The 27,415-nt window shown below is 36.2% G+C and overlaps 1 protein-coding gene across 1 annotated transcript in view; it reads right to left on the reverse strand.

Moving 5' to 3' along the window:
- Positions 1-27,415, reverse strand: part of NAALADL2 (N-acetylated alpha-linked acidic dipeptidase like 2) — a 630,278-nt gene that overhangs the window by 257,800 nt on the left and 345,063 nt on the right. The window contains exon 9 of the mRNA XM_041002590.1: positions 23,813-23,932. Coding sequence (XP_040858524.1) covers positions 23,813-23,932 — 120 coding nt within the window. The remainder of the gene's footprint in view (positions 1-23,812; positions 23,933-27,415) is intronic.

The raw sequence follows: 27,415 nt of genomic DNA on the forward strand, positions 1-27,415 counted from the left end.
AGGACCGAGGCTTATTCTTATTCCCTTTTCTGATGTTTCATTCTTTTTAAATGAAATCAACCAAGGTTTTCCACATTTGCAGAAGAACTTGGAATTTTTCATCTGGTCAATGCTACATAAATGTTAATTAACGACTACATAAACTTATTCTAAAAAGAAAACCAAGGCACAAATTTAAGTTTTTCCTTAAGTCTTTAGTAGCATGTAGGTACTGGGCTTCCAACATGGCAAAAGATGCCATATTGAACTGAAATAAATATTCACTTTCTTACACACTATTTTTTATTTGTTAAAAAAAAAAAAAAGAATTGAGCCCATAGAGATGATCCTTTCTCGAAGGCGGATTTAACCTCATGCCTAAGAAAGGAGAGGTAGCATGTTCTTTGAGCCTATTGGTATATGATCATCACTAAATGGGACAGTCTAGTCTTTGGGGCTTAAAATTTCATCATTAGCTGTTGACAGTAATATCCTAGAGGCTCCTTCCTGTTTCACTAGAGGTGTTGTGGAAGTTGCTGGTATTTGCTCAGCTATTCAAATAAAAATCATTACAGTAGTGAAATACAAATATTCTGAGACAATATTCTGTTAGTGAGAAAAATGCAGAATGGTTAAAGTAAATCATTCTTTAAAGTGAGGAAATAGGCAGGTACTTAGTGTAAATATAAAGATGCCTGTATGAGGCAAGGGAGTGTATGAGTTCAAACTGACTTTAGCCCCTGATTCTAGCTTCCAGCTAAAACAGTCTTTCAAGGCTGCAATGATAGCCGGAATCTTCAGAACCTGTGCACCGCCCAGTGGGAGTGAGGTGGTGAATTCCTGGCTGCACTCTGCCTTGGTCTAGTGCCAGCCATGGTAAGTGCTCGCAGAGTGGACAGGATGGGAGTTCTCTCTATTTATCCATCTCTTTATGTATCTCTGCATCTCAAATACATTTGTAAAATAAAAATAAATATATAAAATATGGATATTTTGATTGCATTATATGTAAAGAAAGATTCCAAGATTTTTTGAAATTAATAAATAGTATAAATATACAATCACAGGCAGAAATAAAGCATAGGGAAGGTATTTGCTTAGTTTTTATGTTCCTGAAGTTACAGGAGAAACTTAATTGTGCCAACTTAGCAAGAGTAACTCAGCTGATGACCGTGGAGGCCTATCACACGACAAATGTAGATGCTCAAGGACAGGTTTGGGAAGGAGAAAGAAGAGTGGCGGTGTTTGAGTATGTGACTTGGCAGTTGGGGAATGTTCTTAGAAGCCTAAACAGATTGAGATCTAAATGCTGCTGCTGGAAAGAAAATAAGTTGTTTTCCAAGTCTCTCCTTTTGTGTTGAATACTGCTTTTAAAGTAACATTTTCTCCATTACATAAACATTCTAAAGGCTACAAAATATAGCTACTATCCCTTGACGTATTGAAATGTTTTCTGTAAAGTATGCCAGTCTTAGTTGGAATCACAGGAAATTGCTATAATGTAACAAGGATTGCCTCCCTCCCTTTGGGTGGGAGTGGCAGTGTCTATGGTATTCCATCACACTCTTTTCATTCTCCTAGTATTAGATTAGAGTCTATTGTTCTGATATTCCTGCTCCTGAGAACACTTTGCATAGAAAGGATGACTTATAAAAGAGAGAAAAGGATTCAACAGAAGTAAAAAGAAGCCCAAGATGAGAAATAATTCAGCCAACAGCCTAAGTGTCACCAAGGGTCTAAATCCTTTCTGTCTCTTTGAGCATTCTTTCAACAAATCTAGGCTTCTCTATTGTGGTAGTAAAATAGCTGTCCCATTTTACTGTGGCTGACCACACATTGTCAAGGAAAAGAAAAGTGGTCTTTCTCAGCAGTGCCAAAAAGAATGAGGAAAAACAATCCTTTTTTTTTTTTTTTTTTTATCTTAAGCAAGGGAGTTGACAGATCCCTACTTTGTTGGTTCAGGTTTTATAACTTATCCATCCATGAACGTGTTACTGTGCTCAAGGAGATGGGCCTCAATGCCCATGTTGAGCCAGTTAGTCCTCGCCTCTGAAAGCGAAACAATTCCGCACTACTTCAAGTGGTTCAATAAATTCCAGTGACATGCACAGTCATTTGTATTCACAGAAAAAAAAAAAAAACTCTGAGAATTAACCTGTTTCACATAAGAAACCGTGTAATGAGCTATGGTTCCTGATGGCATGACATCTGCAGGATGCAGATCCAGAAAAGAGAGTTCTAGCTAGTATTGGCCTGCTCTATAAATTTTATATGCCATCGATTTATTTAAGCTTCAACTTCTAAATAAGACTTAGAGTAGTTTGTATCTTGTTCATCGTAACATTGCTACCGCTCCCAGATTTCCTAGAAGGACAATAAAATCATCCATATCTGTGTATATCTAACCATATGCCAAGTTTTCATTTATTCAATCTATGTATAGAAAGATAAATTGTGCCTTAACTTTTATTACTCTGCTCTAACTGTGAACTGTTCTCTGCCAAAAAAGATCACAAATGTGAAATTATTTAAGTTTTAATACTGTTATCAAAACAGCCCCTTAATATATTTTCCAGAATGTTTTTATTTTTTAATGCCACTCGTACATTTATTTAAACTTCAGGAGTTGATTTAATGAATTATCTGCAAATGCCAATCACCTTTACAAACATAAATTTCATTTTATCGCTATATATTAGTCTGAACTCCAGATCTATTAATCTTCATAAACCATTGCAATGAGGAAATGCACAGTAAAGGCCATTAGCCATTTTATTTTCACAACAATAAATAGGCATTGTCAGCAGTAACTCATATTGGTCCTCTAATATATATCCTATTTAAGCCTAATTGCTAGGTTGTTCTACATGCTTTAAGTCCTCCAGCTCTTCCCAATCAAGCAAGTGCATTCTGTACACATAATTTCAAAATTGCACAGAAAAATTCATCCCCTAATTCTGTTTTCCACAGACTTTTAAAACTATCCTATTTAGAACATACCACATATTTTGGTCTAATAGTAGAATGCCTCGTGGTGTTCAAATTGCTTAAATAATTAAGATTATGGCCAGGCTGAACACAAGTGGAGATAAAGGTTTAGAACTCCAAATTAACTCATGCGTATTCCTCTAATTCGCATTATGCCTGCCCATAATCTTGATTCAATTTCATTTGAAGGAGTAACAAAATAAATCACTAATTATGTCCAGCATTCAAAGAGACATCTTTGATGCAGAATTAAACAAAGGAGGAAGTATTTTGGTGAAGAGCAAGGCTTTTCAGACAAGCAAATAGCTCAGCTATTCATGCTATTAAACGTTATACTGCTTTCCATTTCAATAACATCAGTTTTATCATGTCACTTTTTATCTTGACATTTCCATTTCAGTAGTGTTTGCTCTAGTTTGTCCAATTAATAATCTTACTTAAATTGGTGGCAGTCTTTCAGTGCTACAAAGTTCTTTGATAGGTTTTCTTGATAACCAGTAAGAGAAATAAAGAAAATAAGCTGTAAATGTACTTGTCTAGCAATCCTGGTAATACTGGATTTTGCCAAGAAATCATATGCCATGTCTGGATTAAATTTTCTGCTACATATCCATAGTCTTTCAAATAAACTTCTCTTGAAATGCATCTTAACGGTTGTAAACATATTTTATATTTGCTTAGAACAATGTTGTGCAAATAGTTCTGATAATTAGTAATGACATGTGGCTTGGATTCCAGAAAGAAGCTTAATCTTGTGTTTTTTGTTTGTTTGTCTGTTTCTTTTAGCTACTATACATGTCAGAGAATACAGCTGCATGAAAAACTAGCTTCATTCATTTATAGGATAACTATTTCAGAATTTATTAGAAACCAGAAAATCATTTGTGTTCCAGGAACACTTCAGGAAACTAAACAGACCAATATCCCTCCACATCTACACCATGAAATTTGAGGAGAGAGACTGACAGTAAACTGTCAATTACGAAATTGTATCTAACCTTATACATACATGAGGAGCTACTCCAATATGCGCCCTGAAGACCAGCCCCCACCGCCATTTTGGGTATCTGCTTCCCCTTCCCACAGCTCACAAATGTTGCACCATTCCTGTAGCACACTAATCTGCTACAACTGCATAAGCCCGTCCTCCCCCCAACCAATCCGCTGTGACATCATGACAACTCCTCCCACCAATCCCCCACGCCCTGCCCCCTGCAACCCTTCCTATCTACCAATCCACTGTGGTCCCGACAATCCCATCCACCAATCTTTCGCGTCCCCATGAGCCCAACCCCGGCTACAAAAGAGTCACACGCTGTTTGTGTCTTCTCTCTTCTCCCTTGGTTTGCTGCCCCCCTTCCTGCTTCCTCCTGTCTTGCCCACCCTTTCCCTTGCAGGCCCCTCCTGGCATCATGGCGGATGTTCCCCTTTTGTTCTCTCTCCCTCTCCCCCAGCCACCCTTTCCTACCCTGCTGGAATAAAACAACCCCCTAGGCACCTCGCTGAGTCTGGTATTTTGGTTCATGGCTACAAGCTTATCTGAAAAGAGGACACAGCCATGGGAAATTAGCTGTGCATAAGAGCTAACATGCTGTTGTCGCACAGGCTAAGGGACTTGGTGGCATTGAGATGGGGTGGGCTTCAACTTGTAAAAGATTACAAGGCAGGAGAGCGAGCAAAAGAGAAAAACAGTTGAAAGTGAAGTTTTGCCGATTAAGAAATTCAGATGTTGTAGGGTTTTGAGGCCATGATGAAGACTTTGCTTTCCCTCACAAGGAAAGCAACACAGCACACTGTGACTCGCTTAAGCTTGAATGGGTAACTAGGGCTGGGAGCCTGATAATAGATGGTGGGGGCTGGAGAGCAAGGAGCAAAGCAGGGCCTGCAGCGGAAAGCTATGGAGTTTTATCTTTCTGGGGACAAGAGTGCAAAGACAGATAAGGGCACACCCTTATGGTTGTATTTAGGCTAAATACTAACAGTAGGAACAGCAGGATTTCCTAATGGGGTATAGTGGTAATGTTGGAATACAGCAGGAGTCAAGGATGACATCGTGGTTTTTGACTTGAAAAGTGGTTGGGAGTTAAGATGTCTCAGATCAGGCAACAGACTTTTGACTATGACTATAAAAACCAGTTTGGCATTGTCATCTGTGTTGCATCCTCGAAAGCAGACTCCTTTGGAGCCTCTACCACCTTTAAGAGATTACAGGCTAAGGAGCTGCAGAGAACAAGTGAGGCGTCCTTCTTGGAGAGGCTGTTTTAGAATCATACCTCTAGAGTGTCATTCCACATGGAACCTAAAGATTGTCAAAAACGGAAGAGCGTGAATGTGGATTACAGCTTCGCATTTATGAAGATGAACAAATTGGGGAGGGCTGGTTGCTACTTCAACTTCTAAAGTCCTCCCTGTCACTGGCATGGGTGTCTCAGAGGAGAGTTGAACAACTAGGTATTACATGGTACTAAATGAAGCCTTGCGAGTCCTAGAGAACTTTCTCCTTAGCCTGTCTTCTCCAAGAAGAAGGAATTGAGGAAGGCTAGGATCCTCAAGTCATATTGTGAAGTATCCAACATATTATTCCATTTTGATGTATGTTACTCTGACATGATTTGTTTTAACTAGGGGAAACAGTCTTTTTTTTCATATTTTTTTTTTACACCATCTCTTTTGATTCTGCAATTTCAATGTAGCTGAAACAGTTGTCTTAGTCACTCAAGATGGCCTGAACTGTAAACATTTGTTTTTCAGTCCTGAAGGCTGGATCCATCTCGGTTCTTCAAGGAGAGCCCTTCCCCTGGTTCATAGATGCTGCTCACCATGTTCTCTACCAGCAAGCAAGGAAGAGAGAAGAGAGAAAGGGGAGAGAACTAGAGGAAGACAGTGAAAGCTCACTCCTGCCTCTTTCTGTAAGGGCTTTAATCCCATTACATGAGCTCAATAAAAGCCACATTTCAATTAAAAAACCTCGCACTGAAGAGTCAGGGTTTTGCCACCTGAATTTAGGGGCCATACAAATATTTAGTTCTTTCTTAACCAACGTATGTAGTAAAACAAGGCATTGTTAAAACATGTGGCGGTTACATTTCAGGTGAGAACTAGTCTACACTGGCAAAGAACACAGTAATAAAAACAGCCATGTGTGATTCATTGACAGAAACCCATGCAGTCAAGCTTTCTAGCTCTCCATTTGGTTCACTAAATACAGATCAACTGTCCGAGTTGCTGGGTAAAGTTTGGAATTTACACAATATAGTTTGCTATTGACAACATAGTTGGGAACTACAGCTATAATCAGCCCTTGGGCTCATCATCCTCAGTTGTAACCAACATCAAACAAATTATACACACACACGCACACACACACACAATATTTGTGGAAATGACCTGTATTAGTATATACTTTTGTTTGTATTGGCTGCATTGCAAAAATACCTCATTAATATAATATTCTAAGAATGATTTTGACATTATCAAAATATATTTTCTTTGCCAAAAATGTGGGCTGACTTGGACTCTTTTATAAGTAGAAATTGCAACAGTAATTGACTACCAGGCATTCCTAATTTGGAACATAAAATATCAACATATTGCATTTTGGTAGTAAAGACATCTATTTGATAAAGTGATTAAAATTTATCCTGTGAATATCATTTATGCTATGTCCATAGTATTTGCAAAGGACTATATTTTTTAAGAGACGCTTTCAACACTTTTAGAGATTTGCAAGCACTGACTATGAAAATGCTGCTTTCATGAACTGTGGGTCTATTCTTATAAATGTGTACATTTTATCAACACTACTATTATTTTTCTGATTGTGCTTTCTTGACAAATGAACCTTTAAAATACCAAAAATAAAAAGGTTTTACTCTTTGTTACTCGTATACACTACCTAGAGCTAATGGTAATTATTCCTCTGTGTTGTAAATATCCTTCAACCTTAACCTAATTGATATTATTGACTTAGGTATGATCTTTTTAGCAGCACAAGTGGCCTAAATTAGATCTAACATAGTTATAGCTGTGCAGGACTAGCCACTGTAAAAATGGAGAGGGAGCATGATTGTAATTTACAGGTCTGCCAGTACAATCTTTCTCATTATTATTAACTTTTGTCTGAAACATATAGCATTTCTACTTAACATGAAACTCCTAACTTGGATTATTTTAGAAGATACAAAGAAGTGACACACAACAAATGTGTGTGTGTGCTATCTGGACCTGGAGTACATGTGTCAACCAATTCATGTATATTTTCTTCTCTTGTTTTAAAAAAACATTCTGTGCTTTTTTTGGTTCTCAGTGCTAACATTTTCATGCTCTTAAAAATTCAATGATTCGATCTCCAACCAGTAGCCCATTGCCCTCCACATGGTACACCTGGGTTTCAATTAATGGTCCCTCACAATCTAGTCTTGAAACAGTAAGTTTATTCCTTTGAGATGATTATGGAAGGAAGTAATATTAAAGTACTCGGAGGATGACTTGGTTAAGTGCTATTACATATAAAATTTATTGAAATGGGGAAAGCATTAGAGAAAATTTTAAATACACTCTAGATATGGATAGCTGATTGTTAAATTCCTTGAAAGAAAGAAATAAGAATATTGATGTAAAAGATATAGAAAGTAAAAGGTTAAGAAAAAGAAAGCTAGCAAGAGCCAAATAATAAAGTCAAATGCAATTCAATTTAGTTTTTGTCTAATATATTAGTCATTATGTGAATAAACATTTTTAAGCATTTCCCCTGAACATCTATATATCATCAAGATATTAATACACAAGTATTAGGATATGGAAGTTGGAAATATATATATATATAGCACAGAAACGTGGTTTATAATTGATTTGCTCAACCAGAACAATTTTCAAGTTACATTTATTTCTCTAATACTGATGTTTGTGCATTATTGATATTTTGATGTTTTGTTCAAATGTGTTTATTTTTAGGAGCAGTACATGAATGCAGTGGACCCAAATAATTTTGTTAAATCCAAAAAAATGTGACTACAATGAGTAGATAAGAAACCTACAAACAGAATTCAATTTATTACATCTAGTAAGATACTTAAAGAAACTATAAAGAGTCACAAAATAAAAGTACCAAGCATCAATCTTGAATGGTTGCACTGAATATCTGCCTATTCGCATAAAATTTGCCAGCCAATATCAGAATAATCCAGATAAATTATCAGTATGAGCTTATTTACTTTTCATTTTATAAGCTGAAGGAGATCAATAAACTCCAGTTAAATAATTTAGCGAAAACACCATGAATAAATCACTTTAATGAAGCAGTGAATTTACCAGAACAAAAATCTTTTTAAAAATCTGCATGAATTTTAAACACAATGAAAAGATCTTTCAGGAGATATTTCTGGACGCATCCACATGACAACTTTCATAGTACTCTGAAAGGTTTTCTCAAAGGGAATTGAAAGTTGTACAGCCAGAATAAATGCTTTTAAAGGCACTTACAGACTAAAAGACCACACATAGTAGCCCATGTCCTCTCTGCCAACTGCACAGACTTCGTTCGTTACTCAAAGAGCTGTGGCTAAATAAACTCTATTGCTGAAGTCTATGGTTACAATAACAATTTTTATGATTTTATCTTTTGACTTGCATTTGGTGAGTGCAAATTTAATACTGAGCAGCCTCTTCAAAACTTTAGATTCAAAGAGCTTTCTGTGCAAGCTGAAGAATTCGCTGAATACAAAATTATAGTAATTTCAGCAGATTCTGAATCCCATGATTACTTTAACATTCATGCTGAGATTTTTCTGGATGTTGGCTAATATTGCCTAATATGTGTTCCTTGGATAAGTATGCTTTAGTTTCTCTAATTTTTCTTATTGAAAAGTGAATAACCTTTAAGGTTTTTTTCCAACAGGATTTTAGGTTTAACCTTGGGATAGGAGTTCTTAAAGATACACATTTTTTTAAAATTTACCTGGTATAGCCATTAAGTCTTATATGTAGTGACACTCTAATCCAGAGATAAATACTGTTTTTTTTTTCTAACAGATTAGTTTAAGAACTTTATATAAGTGGACACATGTGATACTGGGATTTGACAAGTCATGTTTTGAAATTCACCCTTGATGTGTGTGTTAATAGAGAATACATTTTGTTGATAGGAAATTGATTCTGGTTCTTCAGAACTTAATATGAAGGGGTCATGAACATGCTTATGCATATTCTATTGAATCACATTTTTAATTCTCTTGGGAAAATATTGTGGTTTTTGGATTGCTGAGCGGTATGCTTGATATAAGTTTCTTTAACTTGCCTGAAATTGCAAAGTCATTTTTCAAATTCTGGTATCACTTGACATCACCACTGGATTTTGAGATCCTCAGTGGCTCCCAATATCAGTCAATGTAGGGAGGAGTCAACTCTTAGGCTAGCATTTCTGATTTCAAATGCTGGGGCAATTTCTCACTCAGAGGTGGTTTGGAACAAAATCGGATGCACAGATCTCATTCAAAATTTCAAATGCTATGACATGATTCAGTCAGAAAACTGGACATTGCCTAATTGTATCTGTACGCTCTGTGTCAGACATTGCTCTGTTTAGCACAAAACTGCTATCTTTAGTGAATGCAACATACAACCCGGTAATCAAACAGGAATATGCAAATACAAATTAACTACTGATGCAGAGAATATCATCTGTTAATAATAAATGATGCCAAAGCACAATGTTTAAATGATTGTATACATGAATAGGCACTCCAATATGCTGCTGATGCCACAAACTACCATTCTTTGACTCTAACTTCTCATATTTTGCAATTTATTATTTAAAAGTATGAAATGTTTGGAATGGTGTTTGTCTTCTAGCAATCGCAAAGCTGTTGACCAACTGTCATTTGAACTTCAGTGGATTTCAATCATCTACATATCTTGCTGCTTCAGACTTTACCTCTTTCCTCCTTGCCTGAATGTGACTACTTATCCATGAGAAAATGAAGTGAAGTCCCCTCCTTTGGAAACATTCCCCCTACCGCATCAGGACCCCCAAGATGTGAGTTACTCAATTTCAACTGTCAGATCTCAAAGATACACTTGATTTAAAGGGTTATATTTGACAGACTCTTTGAGAACTCAGGCCATGGCAGGGCTTAACTCTGTCAGCCACTTCTCCAAATGCTGAGAGTTCATGCTGGGACAGACCTCTTGGCTCTGATGCCTCCTTTGCCAGCACCAGCACTGTACACCAGGATCCAGGGACCTCCAGGGTGCTCCATCGCAGGTCTGTTTCAGACCTGTTTTTGTAAAGCTGTATCTCTCTCTTTAATCAAATCTTGCACAGGACTGAGTAACTAGAATGTAATAATTACAAAGCTCACTCACAACATGGTAACTGCAAATTCTTGGCTCTTGGGATTTTTCTCCATTGCTTTATCCTTTTAGCATTGAACCCAAGGAGAAATGCTATTTGCATAAATCATGTGATTCACTAAGTTGTACTGTGGCCAACACCTTATTTCTACTACGTGCAGTGTCACAAACCTGCTGTCTGAGATGTAAGCTTCTAAGACATACCAACCCTTGCTGAGGATGAGAACGATGTGGTGAGTGTCACGGAGGAGCTTACTGGCGCTATATTTGTGGCAATGGAAGTGCAGTCCCTTCCTTGTGAATTTCAATAAGTAGAATGTGGGTAACATCACTTTGCTGTGTGGCATGCCTGAGGCGGTGCCATGAAAAAGCCAACATCTGTGGCAAGGGGAGTGCCTTTGAGCTCACCAGAATTAAGCAGAGTGCTATGGTCCTACAGTCAGTAATGGGAGCAGTCAAATTCTTGACCACTAAGATACCCATTTGGAAATGGACAAGGGCTTCTTCAATTACACCAAACATAACTCTTGACAATACAAGAACTTCAAAACATGTATACATGTTATAAAAGGAAAATTAGTTAATAGGCTATATAATCAAAAAAGGAAATGGTTTATATGGCTTTAAATTGAAATAACACACTGTCACTAAGCAGTTTTATTTTCAAAAACATTTAAGACCATAAGAGTAGTAAGAATGCTATTGATTTTTTTATATTTTTCACTTACATTAATCTTTGTACCATTAATGACATGATGCACATGTATGATTTTAATAGTAAGATATGTATAGCTTAAAGAATCAAATTTCCTTTTTGGTAGAAGAATATTATATTCCCAGTGGTTCTTTCAATAGCAAAGTTTTAAGAGGGTGATTAGTTCTCTTTTGTTGTAGAATTGATGATTTTTTATAAAGTGCAAGACAAAATAGTAAAAAGTAGTTGCATTTGTTCTGACAAACTGTTTTCTGACACACATAGTTTTCTTACCTGAAGTCATGTGCCTAGGCTAAAGCAGAAATCCCAATCAACCTCAAAGCTGTTTATCAAAACAAAACAACAACAATGCCCTTCTAGTAAGTTCTGCAATCCTTAATCATTTTCTGAAACTACAATCAGAAGTGTTATTAAAATGTGCTTAACATTTCAGATAGTCTATATGCAGCTAGGGAGAAGGCTGTTTCATTTCAAGGCTGACTGAATTTCACGTAACACATATAAATGATTAGTTAGCATCTTTCGTCTAGTTTCAATCTTTGCAGAGTACATAGTTCTGGACTACTTTTATTTAAAGAGAGCACCAGGGAAAAGGATGCCAGCAGTGACGCTCTGATTCTGAAGCAGATTTTTCTCTATAAACCTTTCTAGATTAATGTCTCTTTCAATCTAGGCAACTGCCAACTCAATCTTTTTTGGAGTCACCATTGATTATCCCAGAAAGATGAGTTACAGCTGCTTCTGGGTGAGATGGTTATCATAGATAAATGTCTTCAGCTACCCGCCATGTTGAGAAAACAGTTGTAAACATCAAAATTAGACATAAAATTTTCCCTTGCATTTCACCAACTATTATCATCTAGTAGATTTAGAGCCAGAATTTGGAAAGGCGTGATATGGATGAATGAACAATAAACAAGGAAGCTGTTAGCTTGGGAAGTAGAAAGCCAAAGTACCACTGCAGAATCACTTTTAATTTAAAAAAAAAAAACTAAAAATAGGAAAATAAGAATCGGCAGTGAGTGGCTATATAAATCAACAATATCCATAGGAACATCACTTCTTTCTTTACATCTGCATGGTGTTTGAGTAGCTTAATTCTTCCTACTTGAGAAGTCTTCCTCGGGCTGAGTCGAAACTGTCTCTCTATACCTTGGAGGCATAGAGAAAGTTGCTATCATGGGCCTCTAGGTGATTGTTATTTCAGGGTTAAAATGATCTCATGTGCTGCTGTTCTTTCTCTTTTAGCAACCTAACTTTAAAAATGTATCTGAACTAAAAATATACGTAGCAGTGGTAAATGTAGAGGGATTAGGGCCAAGTTTAAAGACACCTGAGGCTTTAAATTTGCACGTGAAGTTTCAGATCAAAGGCAAAGAATAATCATCGTCTTTAAGTCTTATCAGCACTTTATGTTGTCATGGATTTCTCAGAAAGCTATTTGAACAGAAATTGACAATTGAGAATATTGCTAGTTAATGCAATTTATTTTAAAAGTTAAGATATTAAACATTTAAGTTCCTGTAGAAGTTTTTTACATATAAGATGGTTCATTTAAAGCAGCAATTTTATGCCCATTTTCAAAATACCTGAAGGAAAATGTTTCACTATAAAACAAGTGTAGAAAGGCTGCATGCTTATTTGTTTGTTTGTTTACTTCTGAATAGTAATTATGCAAGGTAGCACACTAAAGATTTATAACAGAAACTGGGAAGTATAAGTTTAAAATAAGTTCATTTGCATGCACATTTGTTTACTTACAAGGCATTATATGTACTTTTTTTAGGTAACTAAATTGTTTTGTTAAGTATTAAGTAAGCCATTGAAATATCAAATTGTTTGATCAAGATCTAACACAAACAAAAAACAACACACACACACAAAAATAGAATTCACCAGACAGTACATGCCAATAGGTACTAAAATTGCCCAGTCCTTGACATTCCATATGTTTTTCCTGGTTTTTTTTTTTTTGAGCCATAAAACAATATCAGTTAAAAATTCATTTTGGCAGTCATAAAAACATCACATTAAGATATCGTGCGGGCCCGGCGTGGTGGCGCAGTGGTTAAGGTCCTCACCTTGCATGCCCAGGATCCCATATGGGCGCCGGTTCTAATCCCGGCAGCCCCGCTTCCCTTCCAGCTCCCTGCCTGTGGCCTGGGAAAGCAGTCGAGGACGGCCCAAGGCTTTGGGACCCTGTACCCACGTGGGAGACCCGGAAGAGGCTCCTGGCTTCAGATTGGCATAGCATCGGCTGTTGTGCTCACTTGGGGAGTGAATCATGGGACGGAAGACCTTCCTCTCTGTCTCTCCTCTCTGTATATCCGCCTTTCCAATAAAAAATAATAAAAATAAATCTTTAAAAAAAAAGATATCATGCAAGGTTATGGCAATATATCCCTAATGTGGTTTTTATTTTGGCTAACAGCCTTAAAGGTAGGTTTTAAATTAAAAATATGTAATTTCTGATTGATGTTCAGATGTGGAAGAAATTTAGTGCAAAAACATAAAATCAAAAGTCAGATTAAATTTCATGCTTTAGCTTAAAACCTCTTCCCTAATTACAAATTGAGTTAACGACCTTATTTCAACTGCCAGCAATGGTTAGTCACTAATACCTTTTATGAGGGGAATGGTCGCTCTATAATGTCCTCTAGATGCTGACGCCCAACATATCAATCAAAGTCACACACAAAATGGAACTCAGCTAAACACATTTTAATATTGTGATGTTAATTATGATCACAGAAAGGCCTTCAACATAGATTTTTAAATACCTCACATTGCTTACAATTTGACATCCTTTGATAACGGAATCCAAGTATTTAAATTATCTGCCCACAAGTTTAGAATTTTAACAATTTCACTAAGACTTTCTTTGATGGCTAGATTTAAATTAAACGGGATTTATATGCTGTCGGTATGTAATAAACAGAAAAGCTTGTAAAAGAACAATCAACTGAAGAGATCATTGGGTTTTAATGCAAAGCAAAGCCCTTCAAGCCTAGCAACTACATGAGCCTGCCAATAGAATCATAATTTTAAAAGTGAGATGTTATCGAAGTGACAAATTAATACAAACGAGTGTTTCAGTTCACTTATTAGTCAATAGAGTCCTTCGGTTATCTAGTAGGAGAGGGAGCAGCAGAAGGAACATCTACTGTGCAGAGCTACAAATAATGTGAACAAGGAAAAGAAGAGAATTTCTCTCATTAGAAAATTTGAAAAAAATATGTTGCATGTAATGAAAAACGAATCAATAGAAGAATGTTGCAAAGCCAATTTTACATTTCCAAGAAACAAAGTAAATCGATATTTTTTTTTCAATTTTCTCCATTAAAATTATAAAGAACAAAGAGAGAAAAGAGAAAAAGGAACATTATTTAGTTTTTTAAAGAAATTTTTTGAGAGGCAGAAAGGAAGAGTGACAGAGACAGACACAGAGTATTATGGAGACAGACACAGAGACAGAGAGAGCTCCAATTGACTGGCCATTATCCAACTTTGCCCAAAGCTATAAGCATTCCAGGGTGAGAGCCAAGAGCCACGAGAGCAATTTAGGCTTTCCAAATAGCTGGCAAGAACTCAATTACTTGAGCCATCATGGCTCCCTCCAAGGAACCATATGGCTAAGAAATTAGAGTAGGGAGCTGGGGTTGAGGAACCCGGGCACTTCAATACGGCACTCGGGAATCATAACTGTTAGGCCGAACACTGGTTCAAACCCAGATTCAAAATACTACTACCATTCCCTCTAAATTTCATTCAATTATTTCCTTGAAGAGGCAGAAAGAGTTGTTCAATGCTTTGACTCACTTCTTCCATGCCATCAGCACCAGGGACTAACCCAGGTCAAATACACAACCCCAGACCTCAGTTTAGAAGAGTAGCAGAGACCCAAATGGTAGTACTTGAACCATCACCTGCAGCCCCACAGGATTCATGTTATTAGAAGCTGGATCAGAAAGGAAGCCAAAAACATGAACCCATGTAAGCTGGCAGGGGATGAGGGCATCCCTGGCGGTAACTGAACCAATAAACAAAGTATCACTATACAATCTCCGATTTTGCACTTTGGTCAGCAATACTTGTGGGAAAAAATAAGTTCCAGAAACCCAAAGGAAGAATTAATTAAAAATCAGAATTTACAAGATGCAGCATGATGTAACAATATTAATTGAAACAAATATAATCCTTTAATGACTAGATTAAGAAAAATTGCAAAGACATTTCCCACATATTCAATAACACTTGTATTGCTCATATCACTGTTTGCCAAATGTTTTAAATAGTGATCATGTGTAGTGCTTACACTTGCAAAAGTCTTTTGCAAAAGCCAACAGTAGACTTGAATGTATGGCTAAATTTGAAGTAACATGCACATTATTCCTTATACAGAAGGATTACTAAAAGATTTAAATACTGCAGGCATATATGTGGCATTTCAGTTTTCCCCACAGAGAAGGAACGGAACAAAAGCTAACCAGAATTGCTGTGGATTTGATCAGAAAATGGAAAGATACACTAACTCATGTGATTTGAAAAGAAACATCGGTGATTCACTAAAATACGTCTTTCAAATGACAGATTCTTGCATTCCTGCCAGATGCTGAGTCAATCAAACTTTGTGCCAGTGTCACCTAATACAGTTCTGAGTTCAACCCATCACATCATCTCTTTACTCTGATTTCTAGTATGGCATCCATCACCTGCATTCTTTTATTTTCATTTTTTTTTTCATTCAGTGTCTCAGTTCATGATAAAATCAAAAAGCCTGTAGGAGCAGGGAAATCTTATCTGCTTGTGTCCTACAACCTCGAGAACAATAGCACACACAGTTTGAGCTTCTGTAAACGTATGGTACATAAATCAGCCCTCCAACAGAAGGGCATGTTCACAATAATGAAGTAATACTGCAGCTTAATAATGGCCTCAACACTCAAGTGAACATGGTTGATTTGAATCATATTTTATCTTCTGTTCAACAGTGGTTTGTACATAATAAAAAGTCTTGGAAGAAACACCCTGGGCTTTCATTGTGGTGTAACACATTAAGTCAGTGCCCAGTAGGCTGGCATCCCATATGGATAGCAGTTCAAATCCCAGCTGTTCTACTCTGATCCTTCTTATTGATGTGCCTGGGAAAAACAGTGAAAGATGGCCCCAAGTGTTGGGCCCCTGCAAACGTACATAAGCTTAAGATAAAACTCTTGGTTCCTGGCTTGAGCCAGGCCAAGACCTGTACTGACCATTTTGGAGTGCGCGAGTGAGCAGAAGAAATCTTTCCCTCCCTCTCTCTAAAACCTTCTCTCTTTTTCTTTCGCTACTTCACTCTCACTGTAATTCTATCCTTTGGATAAATCCAATAAATATGCCAAAAAATAAGTGCTTATAAGTCAAATATTTTTGACTATTTTTCATACACTTGAAAAAAAAAAAAAAAACACTGTCCACTCCCTGTTCAGGTTTTACAATAACAGTACAAATGTTTGGCTTTGATCAGGTTTGCAAGATTTTGAAGTTTTCTAAAAGCAGGTCTTAGGTAGAACATGGTTAGATATGGCTCATATATACCATATGTATAAAGGCTGCAGGCTTTTCCAAAATAACATCTTAGAAAAATTCAACACTGTTTGAGACTTGGAGAGCCCAAACTAATATATAGACGATCACATTCTGTGTTTCTAAAGGCAAAATCAATACTTTCTGTGTTCTATGAAAGATGATTTCAAAAACTAAGACCCAGATGAAGCTCCCAGCTCCTTGCTTTGAGTTTGCTATTCACTGAACACTGCAAACATTTGTGAATAAGCCAGGAGATGGACAATCACACTGACTCTCCCTCACTCTGTAACTCCTTTGAATAAATAATTGTATACATTTTTTAAAACTATATATATATATAAATATATATAAAGCTATATATACATGTTTTAAAAGATTTATTTATTTTTATTGGAAAGGCAGATATACAGAGAGGAGGAGTAACAGAAAGGAAGAATTTCTGTCCAATGATTCACGCCCAAGTGAGCGCAATGGCTGGAGCTGAGCCAATCTGAAGCTAGGAGCTCTTCCAGGTCTCCCACATGGGTGCAGGATCCCAAGGCTTTGGGCCGTCCTCCATTGCTTTCCCAGGCCACAGGCAGGGAGCTGGATGGGAAGCAGGGCTACCGGGATTAGAACCAGCACCCATATGGGTTCCTGGCGCATGCAAGGCAAGGACTTTAACCACTCTGCTGTCGCGCTGGACCCAATGCTACATACATTTTTAAAGTTATATATATATATAATAAGTATATATAGTGTGTATATATATACACATATACTTATTAAATGTCTGGGATAATAGAAACATTAACATTTATTTTTTGGTTTTCTGAATTTTTAATTCTAAATATGCACATGGTCCTAAGTAACTCTTTAAAAATTTTTTTTTAAAGTATGGAGAGTACTTGGAGAATTGCAAATAAACCTGCCGTATGACCCAAGTATCCCGCTCCTAGCAATATACCCAATAGAAGTGAGATCTGCATGTGAGAAGGGGATCTGTAATTCTCTATTTGCAGCAGCACAATCTACAATAGCAAAGACATAGAAACAATCCAGATGTGCATCCAAAGAAGAGTGGTTTAAGAAAATGTGGTACACCTACTCCATGGAATATTATTCAGCTGTTAAGAAGAATGAAATTACACTATTTACAACCAGGTGGTCCCAGCAGGACATCATTATGCTCAGGATACGAGTCAATCACAGAAGAACAAATGCATATGTTCTCTCTTATATGGGGAAACCAGCTTGAAAAGTTTAACTTCAATAATCCGATCCATATGGTTTTTTTATTTTTGTTTTGTTTTTGTTTTGACTGCATCCCATATGTTTTGATTTTTTTTAATTTAAGTTTTAATTATTCCAAATACTTTCTTTTCTCTTGTTGAATTCATTGCTGCCTCATGGATGACCTGGTGGCCTCATCTTTCCCAAGAAACTTTGGTGTTTTCATTTTGTCACTCATATGTTGGTTACTCAGTGGCACATTTTTTCATGGTGCTGTAACTTGTTGTGGGGGTGGTGGTGGTGGCTGTTCTAACTCATTCCGGTTGTTGACCTCCTTTCATGGCTTCTCAATTATGGAATGTATAGTGATGGAGAACTGGGGTCTATCATATACAGATGTGGGAGGTATGATGGACCATGCCTCCCTGCTTCCAGACAAAAGATGGATTCCCGATGAAACTGTTGGACAATATTAGACAATGGGATGCTCTGCTGTCTGACATTGCCTATACCAAAAATGCCAGGGTGCACTTAAATAAGAGACTGATAGAGTTATGATTCCTAATGAAGGACTACACCATTGTAGAAAAATGGGGAAAATCTGATGGGGGGTGGGAGTTTTGGGGGTATCCCAACCTATACAAAATTGTACCACATAACTTAAAATTCAAAATAAAAATATATTAAAAAAGATTTTTTTGTTTTTATTGGAAAATCAGATTTACAGTAAGGAGAGAAAGAAAGATCTTTCATCTGCTTATTCACTCCCCAAGTGACCACAACGCTGCTGAACTGACCCAAAGCCAAGAGTCAGGAGCTTTTCCTGGATCTCCCACAGGGCCTATACTGTCCCAAGGCTTTGGGTTGTTCTTTTTACTGCCTTCCCAGGCCACAACCAGGAAGCTGGACGGGAAGTAGAACAGCCGATAAGTGTCTACTGTGCCAGGCCCTAGTAAAGTAACTCTTATTCTAAAAATATTAGTAACCCAATTAAAGAAGAAAAATATATTCAAATAGTAACCAGAGTATCTGAAAAAAAAATCATTTGGATAAAAGCCTTAGTTTTTGCTCCTTATTTGCTCCTTATTTATTACTCAATGGGTTAAATCAATAATATATATCCTCAAGAGAGTATATATTTTTAAGTTATCTAATTTTCTAAGGTAACTAATTTTTAAGTTATCAATATTATAGTTGATAAAAATTAAACATGTTTTATGTATTTTTCAAGTTATTCTTTATATAAAATTTACAAGTATACAAGAAAGAAAACAATACGATGAATCCTAATGTTCCTATTACCCAATGTTGGTAACTATCAACATTACAATGTTCTTCAGATAATTTTTTAAAGGTCAGTCTTTCACGAATCTTAAGGAAAACTTATATTCCCTTTTATTAGATTCAGACTCTTTAAATATTTCTGCATTTCCAAGCAATTATATCCTTTTCACTCTGGGTGGTATGGTTTAAATTCATTAGACTGCCCTGAAGGAAATGACTTTTTTGCTCATTTTCAATGATATAACTGCTTCATTTTAAAATCAAATTTAGAATATTACGATAGTGAAAGGTCATCAAAAGTATTGCTCTCATTCCTATCCCAATTATTTTATCAGCAGTCTAGAAGCTGTTGTAAGGCTGATATATTACCACCATGTGTAAATTGTAAGCATCATACTCATAAAAAGTAAAATAAATCATACATAAAGGCCTTACACAATGAATGAATCCATCACTTTATGATAGTTTAAAAGAAAAACTATAGTGATAAGGAAGTATGTGGAACTAGGAGTAAAGGAAATTATTTAATGAAAAAAGTACAATGAAACTTTTTAGATAATAGAAATGGTGTGTGTGTTAATCATGCTGGTGTTTACGCAACTACATACATTTCTCAATATCATGAAGATGTACATTTCAGAACACCATATTTTGGGGCAGGAGTTTATTGCATTGGGTTAAGCCACTGCTTGCAACCCTGGTATCTCATGTTTGTGGTAGCTGCTTTGCTTCTGCTTTAGGAGTTTCAGCTCCTGGCTTTGGCCTACAAGACTCCTGCGGTTGCGACCTTTTAGGGAGTGAACCAATGGATGGAAGATATCCTTACTTATATATCTATTCATCTTGTATTTTACGGGAAGGTTGCCTTATATCAGAGAGAGAGAACATAAGATACCTAACCTTTGGGGATTGGCTTATTTCACTGAGTATAATGGCCTCTAGTTGGGAGCATTTTATTGCAAATGGTAGAATTTCATTCTTTTTAATGACTTAATAGCAATCCAAAGTATAATATTATTTTAAATATAGTTCTTCAAATCCTCCTTTGGAGCAAGCATTGGACCAGTAAAATGCTCATGTCCCATATCTAAGTACTCAGGTTTGAATCCAAGCTTGAACTGGACTCTAACTTTGCAAAAACCGCAAGAAATGGCTCAAGTAATTGGGTTTCCACCACTCACAGTCTTTTTGGTGATATACCCAGTAGTAGGATTGTTGGATCATATGACAATCCTATTTCCAGCTTTTGTTATTTGTTTTGAAGAGATTTTCTCACTCTTTCCACAGTTGTTGCACTAATTACATCCCCCAAAACAGTATATAAGTGTTCTCCTTTCTTGACATACTCACGGGTATTTGCTAGTCCCTGTGTTTTGGGCTTTTGCTAAGTCATAAACTGGTGAGGTGCTATTTCATTTCTACTTTGATTTGTGTTTCTCTGATGAATATCAATGTTGAATTTTTTTCTTTTATTTATTGATCATTTGATTTCAAGTGTTTGTTGATCTTTCTTTTGAGAACTGTCTGTTGAGGTCCTTTGTCAATTTCATATTTATATTGGCTGTTGTGGTGTTGTTGCTGTTCTTGTTGTTGCTGAAGTTATTCACATAATCAGAATGCTAATCCTCTGTTGAATAGGTATCTTGTATAGATTTTCCTATTCTGCCAGATGTGACTTCCCTCTACTGATATTTTGCTATTTGTTGAAAAGATTATTCTTCTTCCAATAAACAATCTTAGCATGTTTGTCAAAAATGAGGTGGTTATGCATATGTAGATTAATTTCTGGGCCTTTTATTCCATTCCATTAATCCATGTATTGGTTTTTATGTCATGAGGAGTCAGATGGGCTAAGGTGCAATTAGAGTCTCTGTTTCTTGGTGAAGTTACCTTTTCAAATATAAACCCATGCTCTCTCTATGCCTTACCTTTTCAGTAGCACATGGGATGTAGCTCTTACTGACTGACCAGTTTAAACTGCATGATGCATTAACTGGGTATCTGTGTTCCATGCCCCTCCAGTTGATTGGATGATTTGTATCGTGCACTGATAGAAGGTTGGTTGATTGACAGGTTTGCATCAGGAGCTAGTGGTCTCTTAATTGATTGGATGGTCAATACTTAAGAAACCTGGCTAGCTTATGGGACTGTTCCCTTTTTCTATGTGTGCTGGAATAGGACAGTCCACCTAGGTGCTGGCCATTGAATAAAGACACCACTTGCACCATTTTTGTGAATCTTTCTTCCCTTCTAGCTTCCTGCTATTACTAGGATAGGAGTCCTCTCTTTCACTCTCTTAAATAAATCTTGCTTTGCACACTGAAATTGTCCACATGAAACTTCTTCCATCATGTGAGACAAGAAATAAGGTTGCAGTCATCTTTTGTGCTGAATTCTCCCTGTTTTAATACTGTATTATTTCAATTATGAGAGCTTTCTGGAGGCTTTGCTATCAGGTATTGTGCTGCCTCAAATTAGACTGCTTTTGCTCTGGATTCCCTTGAATATTCTGGGTCTTCTATGACTCCTTTGAAAGTTAGGTTTTTTTTTTTTTTTTTGGTGTTCTGATAGGCATTACAATGATTCCATAGATTGTTTTTAGGTAGTAGAGACATCTTATTTTTCTGATCCATGAGGCAAGAATTACTTTCCACTTTGCTGTATTTTTCATGATTTCTTTTTCAATGTTTCATAAATTTTTATTTGAGACTTTTTACTTCTTTAATGAAATTCATTGTTCGAAAGTATTTAGCTTTTGGGATTCTTGTGGATGGGACATCTTTCCTGATTTCTCGTTCTGTGAGTTCATCATTTACAAAAGGTGACTATTTTGCATGTTGATTTTGTAACATCCATCAATTTTTGCCTTAAGAGTGCTTTCATATTTCAAAGAAAATTGCAATACTGAATTTTACAGTACAAAATATCTTAAGTTAGCATTTATAATTGTGCCATGAAATTTATTCTGTAAGAATAATATCCATCCCTTTGAGATAAATAATATATGTTGTACAAGTTTCTGATATGCTTATAATTGTAATATGTTCCATGAAACACAGACATATTCACAATTTCAAAAGAAAAAAGTTTTTTCTTAATACTTTCTTTAATTAGATCCAATTGTGAAAATATTTTATAAACTTAGAGTGAGCAAAGAAATTTTGGGACATTGTATTGTAGGACATATAGAAATGTCAATGGAAACTATTAAACTAGAAAATACTTTATGAAAGTCATAAAATGTTAGTTTGCATTACATTTCAGTGAAGAATTATGGCCAATCAAAAACACTGCTCATTGCCTCTGATTCACTTCCTGTGATCCAGTTTGGACTGCTGGGAGGAGCCCTCTCTCTCCTCTCTGCCCTTCCTCCAGATGCAGGAAGAAAAAAAAAATGCAAGCAATTGTCTCACCCACTTTCCCCCACTCCCTGACCCTCCCCACCCTAATCAGTGGTCCACATGGGCATATATCCTTTTCAACAATATAAATATCATCAGAATTTTTTAAATCATCAGAAAATAGTTACTTTACTGTAAGATAAAGTAACTATTTACTGCCTTCTGTTTCCATAAATATTTGCTTAAGCAGTAGTTCCAAATTCATTAAACTTAGAATTCATAACATTCTTTTTCTTGAAGGCTTAAAGTCAAAAAGATAAAATATCATCAGGGCTTAAAGTCAAAAAGATAAAACATCATCATAATTCTTCTCAAAACGTGAATGAGGAAGAGGAAACTCAAAAGTGACAAGTTTATCACAAAATGTCAAGACTGCAGAATGGAGACTTGAGAAAGTTTTTGTGTTTGTTTTTAATTTATCTGAAAGGCAATGAGTGGGCAAGACAGAAAGGCAGTTCCCACATGCAGACTCAATCCCAAATACTCTCAATATTACAACAATTGTACCAGACTGAAACCAGGAGCAGGGGACTCAATCCAGGTCTCCTGTGTGAATGGCAGGAATCTAACTGCCTTCAAATCATTTGCTGACTCTCAGGGTCTCCATTGGCAGGACATTGGAATGGGAATGATCTGAAACACTGACACACAAACATCTTAACTCATGTCTTTACCACTAGAGTTAAGGCCAAAATTCAATTTTAAGAAGTAAGTTTATATTTTACATGTCTTCTTTCTATATAATATTTTTTTCCTCTTTAGTTTTAAAGGAGTGGCAAGTGAAGAATGCTAGAACATGAGAAATTAGTTTGTGGGTTATTGCTTTTTGAAAATCAACAATCAATAATTCCTTCAATTATTCATGAAATAGTTTTTATATTTTTTCAAAGAAATAAACAAAAATGGGGCAAACCCAATGACTAATTGGGGAATAATTCTCCATCTCCAAGTAAGGATCTCCTACAGCACCAGTTCATATCCCAGGTGCTCTACTTCTAATCCAGCTCCCTGCTTGTAGCTTGGAAAAGCAATGAAAGATGGCCCAAGGCCTTGGGACCCTTTGTTCATGTAGGAGACCCAGAGGAAGCTCCTGGATCCTGATTTCGACAGACTCAGCTCTGGCTGTTGCTGCCACTTGGGGAATGAAGCAGTGGATGGAGGACCTTTCTCTCTGCATCTCCTTCTCTCTGTAAATCTGCCTTTCCAATAAAAAATTAAAAAAAAAAAACACTTTTTTTAAAGAAATGAACAAAATTAAAAGTGACAAATAAAACGTAGTTCAGCATAATCATTTCATAAGAGTTTTTCATCTTACCTCTACTACCAGCTGTTGAAGAGACGGGGATGCTACCGGATATAGACTTGTGTTACCTCTGACAGGATGATGAAGACTGATGTAAGCCACAACGTTTTTCTGTAGAACCTTCTTGAATTCCTGAAATCAAAACAGGTTCTGTATTTAGCATAAGTAGAAGTGATAGATTCTGCTTTATTAGTTAGACGTTTTATAGTGAGCATTTCCTAATTAAAACCATTACAATGTGTAACATAATTTTTTAGAAGCAATGTCATCACTTAACATGGTGGAAAAATATTATACAGGATTTTACTCAACAAGTTATTAAAGAGTTAGATATAACATATGATAAAAGATTTTAAAGCACATTTCTGACAAAGTCAAACTTGAAGAGAAAATGTTCTTAAAAGCAAATTAGCATGAGATGGAACTACAAAATGCTGAATGGGGCATTTGTTTGCTCTGTTGAATTAAAGATCAGACATGGATAACCTACATCAGTGGTTAATAAAACTGTCCTGTTCCTTTGAAGTATGGAGTTCTTTGTTACATGAAGTAATTTTGTATTCTGAACAAGTGGGGAATAACACACTTTTGATCCTGAAAATGTTTCCTAAAACAAAGCCTTGTGCAATTTATTCATGTTTATGTTAGTAGCATAAAGTGATTCAAAAGAACAGATTTCTGCTCCCTAACTCATAAACTGAAGTGTGATCCTATTAACAAAGGACTGCCACAGAATCTTCTATTATTTCACCTGATTCCTCATAAAAACATCTAATGAGTAAATATCATGGTGTCAGGTCTATGGAAATGTTCTAAAAATTGTGTCATATTTTGGGAGTATATCTTTCTTCTGTCAGATGCAAGACTACTATAAAGATGTGAATCCCTACCAAATTAATACTATTACTCCTATTTTATGCTGAAAACTCAGCTCTATCTTTGGACAGAGGTGAAAAGATGATAACATAAATAAGTAAATAAATAATTTGACCTTGAATAATTAAATCTTAAAATGTTGACGATATACAAGTATGTAGACACAGACATGCACATTTTACTTATACACATATGTATTATTCATGTATATATGTGTATGTGCTTGCTTCAACAGCCCATAAACATGCATGTGTACATGTCTGCATATACATGTACATATATGTAATTCATGGTGGACATTTTCTACTAGAATAATCAAAAAAAACATGAAAAAATTAAATTGACCTGATCTATTTTTATTTGTTGAATATTACTATAGTTAGTAGTGAATTAGTCCTGTGAATTGAGTGGATCAAAACTTTGTTTGCAAAAAGTTAGGAAAAACAAGGATGGAGATGGTCAGGAGGGGAGAAAGGAGGAAAATACGGTTGTTTTCTTCAAACAATCTAACGAATGCATTGAATCTTTTTTGTTGTTGTTGTTGTTGAAGAGTTATTTATTTCTATTGGAAAGTCAGACACATAGAGAGGAGGAGAGACAGAGAGGAAGATCTTCCATCCATTGATTCACTTCCCAAGTGACTGAAAAGGCTGGCGCTGCGCTGATCTAAAGGCAGGAGCCAGGAACTTCCTCCAGGTCTCCCATGTGGGTCCCCAGGCTTTGGGCCATCTTTGACTGCTTTCCCAGGCCACAGGCAAGAATCTGGATGGGAAGTAGAACTGCTGGGATTGGAACCAAACTCCATGTGGGATCCTGATGCGTTCAAGGTGAGGACTTTAACTGCTAGGCCACCACACCAGGCCTGAATCTTTTTACATTAATAAAAATATGTATTTATTTTTGTATGAAATTCTGAAACCCACCCATAAATATTTGATGGTATACATTGGCCATGAATGTCTTTAGGGTCTGCATACCATTTATGTTTTTATATTAGTAAATAGAATCATTGTGAAAGCCTCGCAGGATAGGCATTAGCGTATCTGTTTGAAAGTAAGAAATAAAGAATTTTTCTTTGACTAAAGAACACATCATATGGCACAAGGCTATAAACTAAAGTTTTAGAAAGCATAGTTTACTTATTTGAATACTAGAAAGACAGAGTTGCCATCTGCTGCTTTATCTTCCAAATTACCACAGCACCCAGTGGGCCAAGCAAAGATGGGACCTGGGAATGAAACCGAAGTCTTCTACACGAATGGCAGCAACTAAACTATTTGAGTTGTCACCCATTGTCCTTTAGAATGAGCAATTTCAGGAGGCTAAGTGCTGGAAGTGAGAGCAGGATGGTGAAGTCATGCCTTTATGTATGGATTCAGGCATGCTAACCGATGCCTTAAACACCCATGACACATGCATAGCCCTAAGGTTTTTTGACACTAAAATCTGTAGTATTTCTACAATAGTCTGTAAAAGGTAAGGCTTCTTTGCAGAAGAAATAGTGTTTTTCAAAGTACCTATTTCATAAAATGTTTTAATTTCCTTGGAACATGAAGATTAGCATTGAGTCAATTACCCAATCTTCCATTATAGATTCATAATTTGTTTTATTGACCCAAATCACCCAATCCTCTAAACAAGAACTGTGCATTTCTGGGAATTTTATTCAAGGAAAGGTAAACAGGACAAATGGCTTGTCAACCAAGAGTTTTAATATTCTAGCATTAATTGTGAAATTGAAAAGTTTTAAACAATTAAAACAATTAAAAGGGTATGCTTACTTTGACGCAAAAATGTCATATGTGTATATATATATATAATACACACACATTGCCTGTGAATTTTTTGAAGAACCCTGGAATATTGAGATTCTAATTTAGAATCATTCTATAAAAACGGTTTCATTCTTAGGATACACAGAGTAAACAGAAGACAACTAGCAGTTATCTGAATTTCTCCTCAACCAGATGGTTACGAATTGGATTCATGAACAATATGGAAATAAGCTTCAGAGACACAGTAAATTAGGAAAATACATTGCATAAACTGACAACGTGTATATTCTTCAAGATTTTCACTGCTTGCATACATTTGTTCATCTCATCATGTAAAAGTCAGAAAATAACTAAACATATAATCAGTTGCTAAAAATCCATCTACAAATATCCAGACCATAATAATCTCATCTTTTCAAGCAAAAAAAAAAATCGAAACCAAAATAAAACATTTCTGTTTGTGCACACCTCAAGTCGTAAAATCTGCATTTTTAGTAACATGATTGAGAATACAAAATTAACAGACACAAAGGAATCAACAGCACTTAAAAACAGCACTAAAGTGGCAGCATTTTGGCACAGGGGACTAGGGCACCAATTGGGAAGCCCACGGTTTCTATTGGAGTGATGGTATACATCCAAAATAGTCTGCTTCTGATCCAGATTCCCATGACTGTGTCCTGGAACAATTAGTGAATGATGGATCTAGTGTCTGGGTTTTACCTCACACACTAGAGACCCAGAGGAAGTGTTTGGCTCCCACTTAACCTGAAAAAGCTGATTACTCATATAACATGCAAGACCACATTGATTAAATTCTCTGATCATGATATTTGATGCTCAAATGAATTCAGGATCTTTTGCAATGAATGCCCTAAATATTAGAGTTCAGGATGCTTATTTCATCCATGTCTGCTTTTTAAGTTTCAGCACATAGATATTCATTTGGGAATCAAATAAATTG

Source organism: Ochotona curzoniae, unplaced genomic scaffold (assembly GCF_017591425.1).
Source record: "Ochotona curzoniae isolate NIBS_2020 unplaced genomic scaffold, NIBS_Ocur_1.0 scaffold_2587, whole genome shotgun sequence".
Taxonomy (NCBI): Eukaryota; Metazoa; Chordata; class Mammalia; order Lagomorpha; family Ochotonidae; genus Ochotona; species Ochotona curzoniae.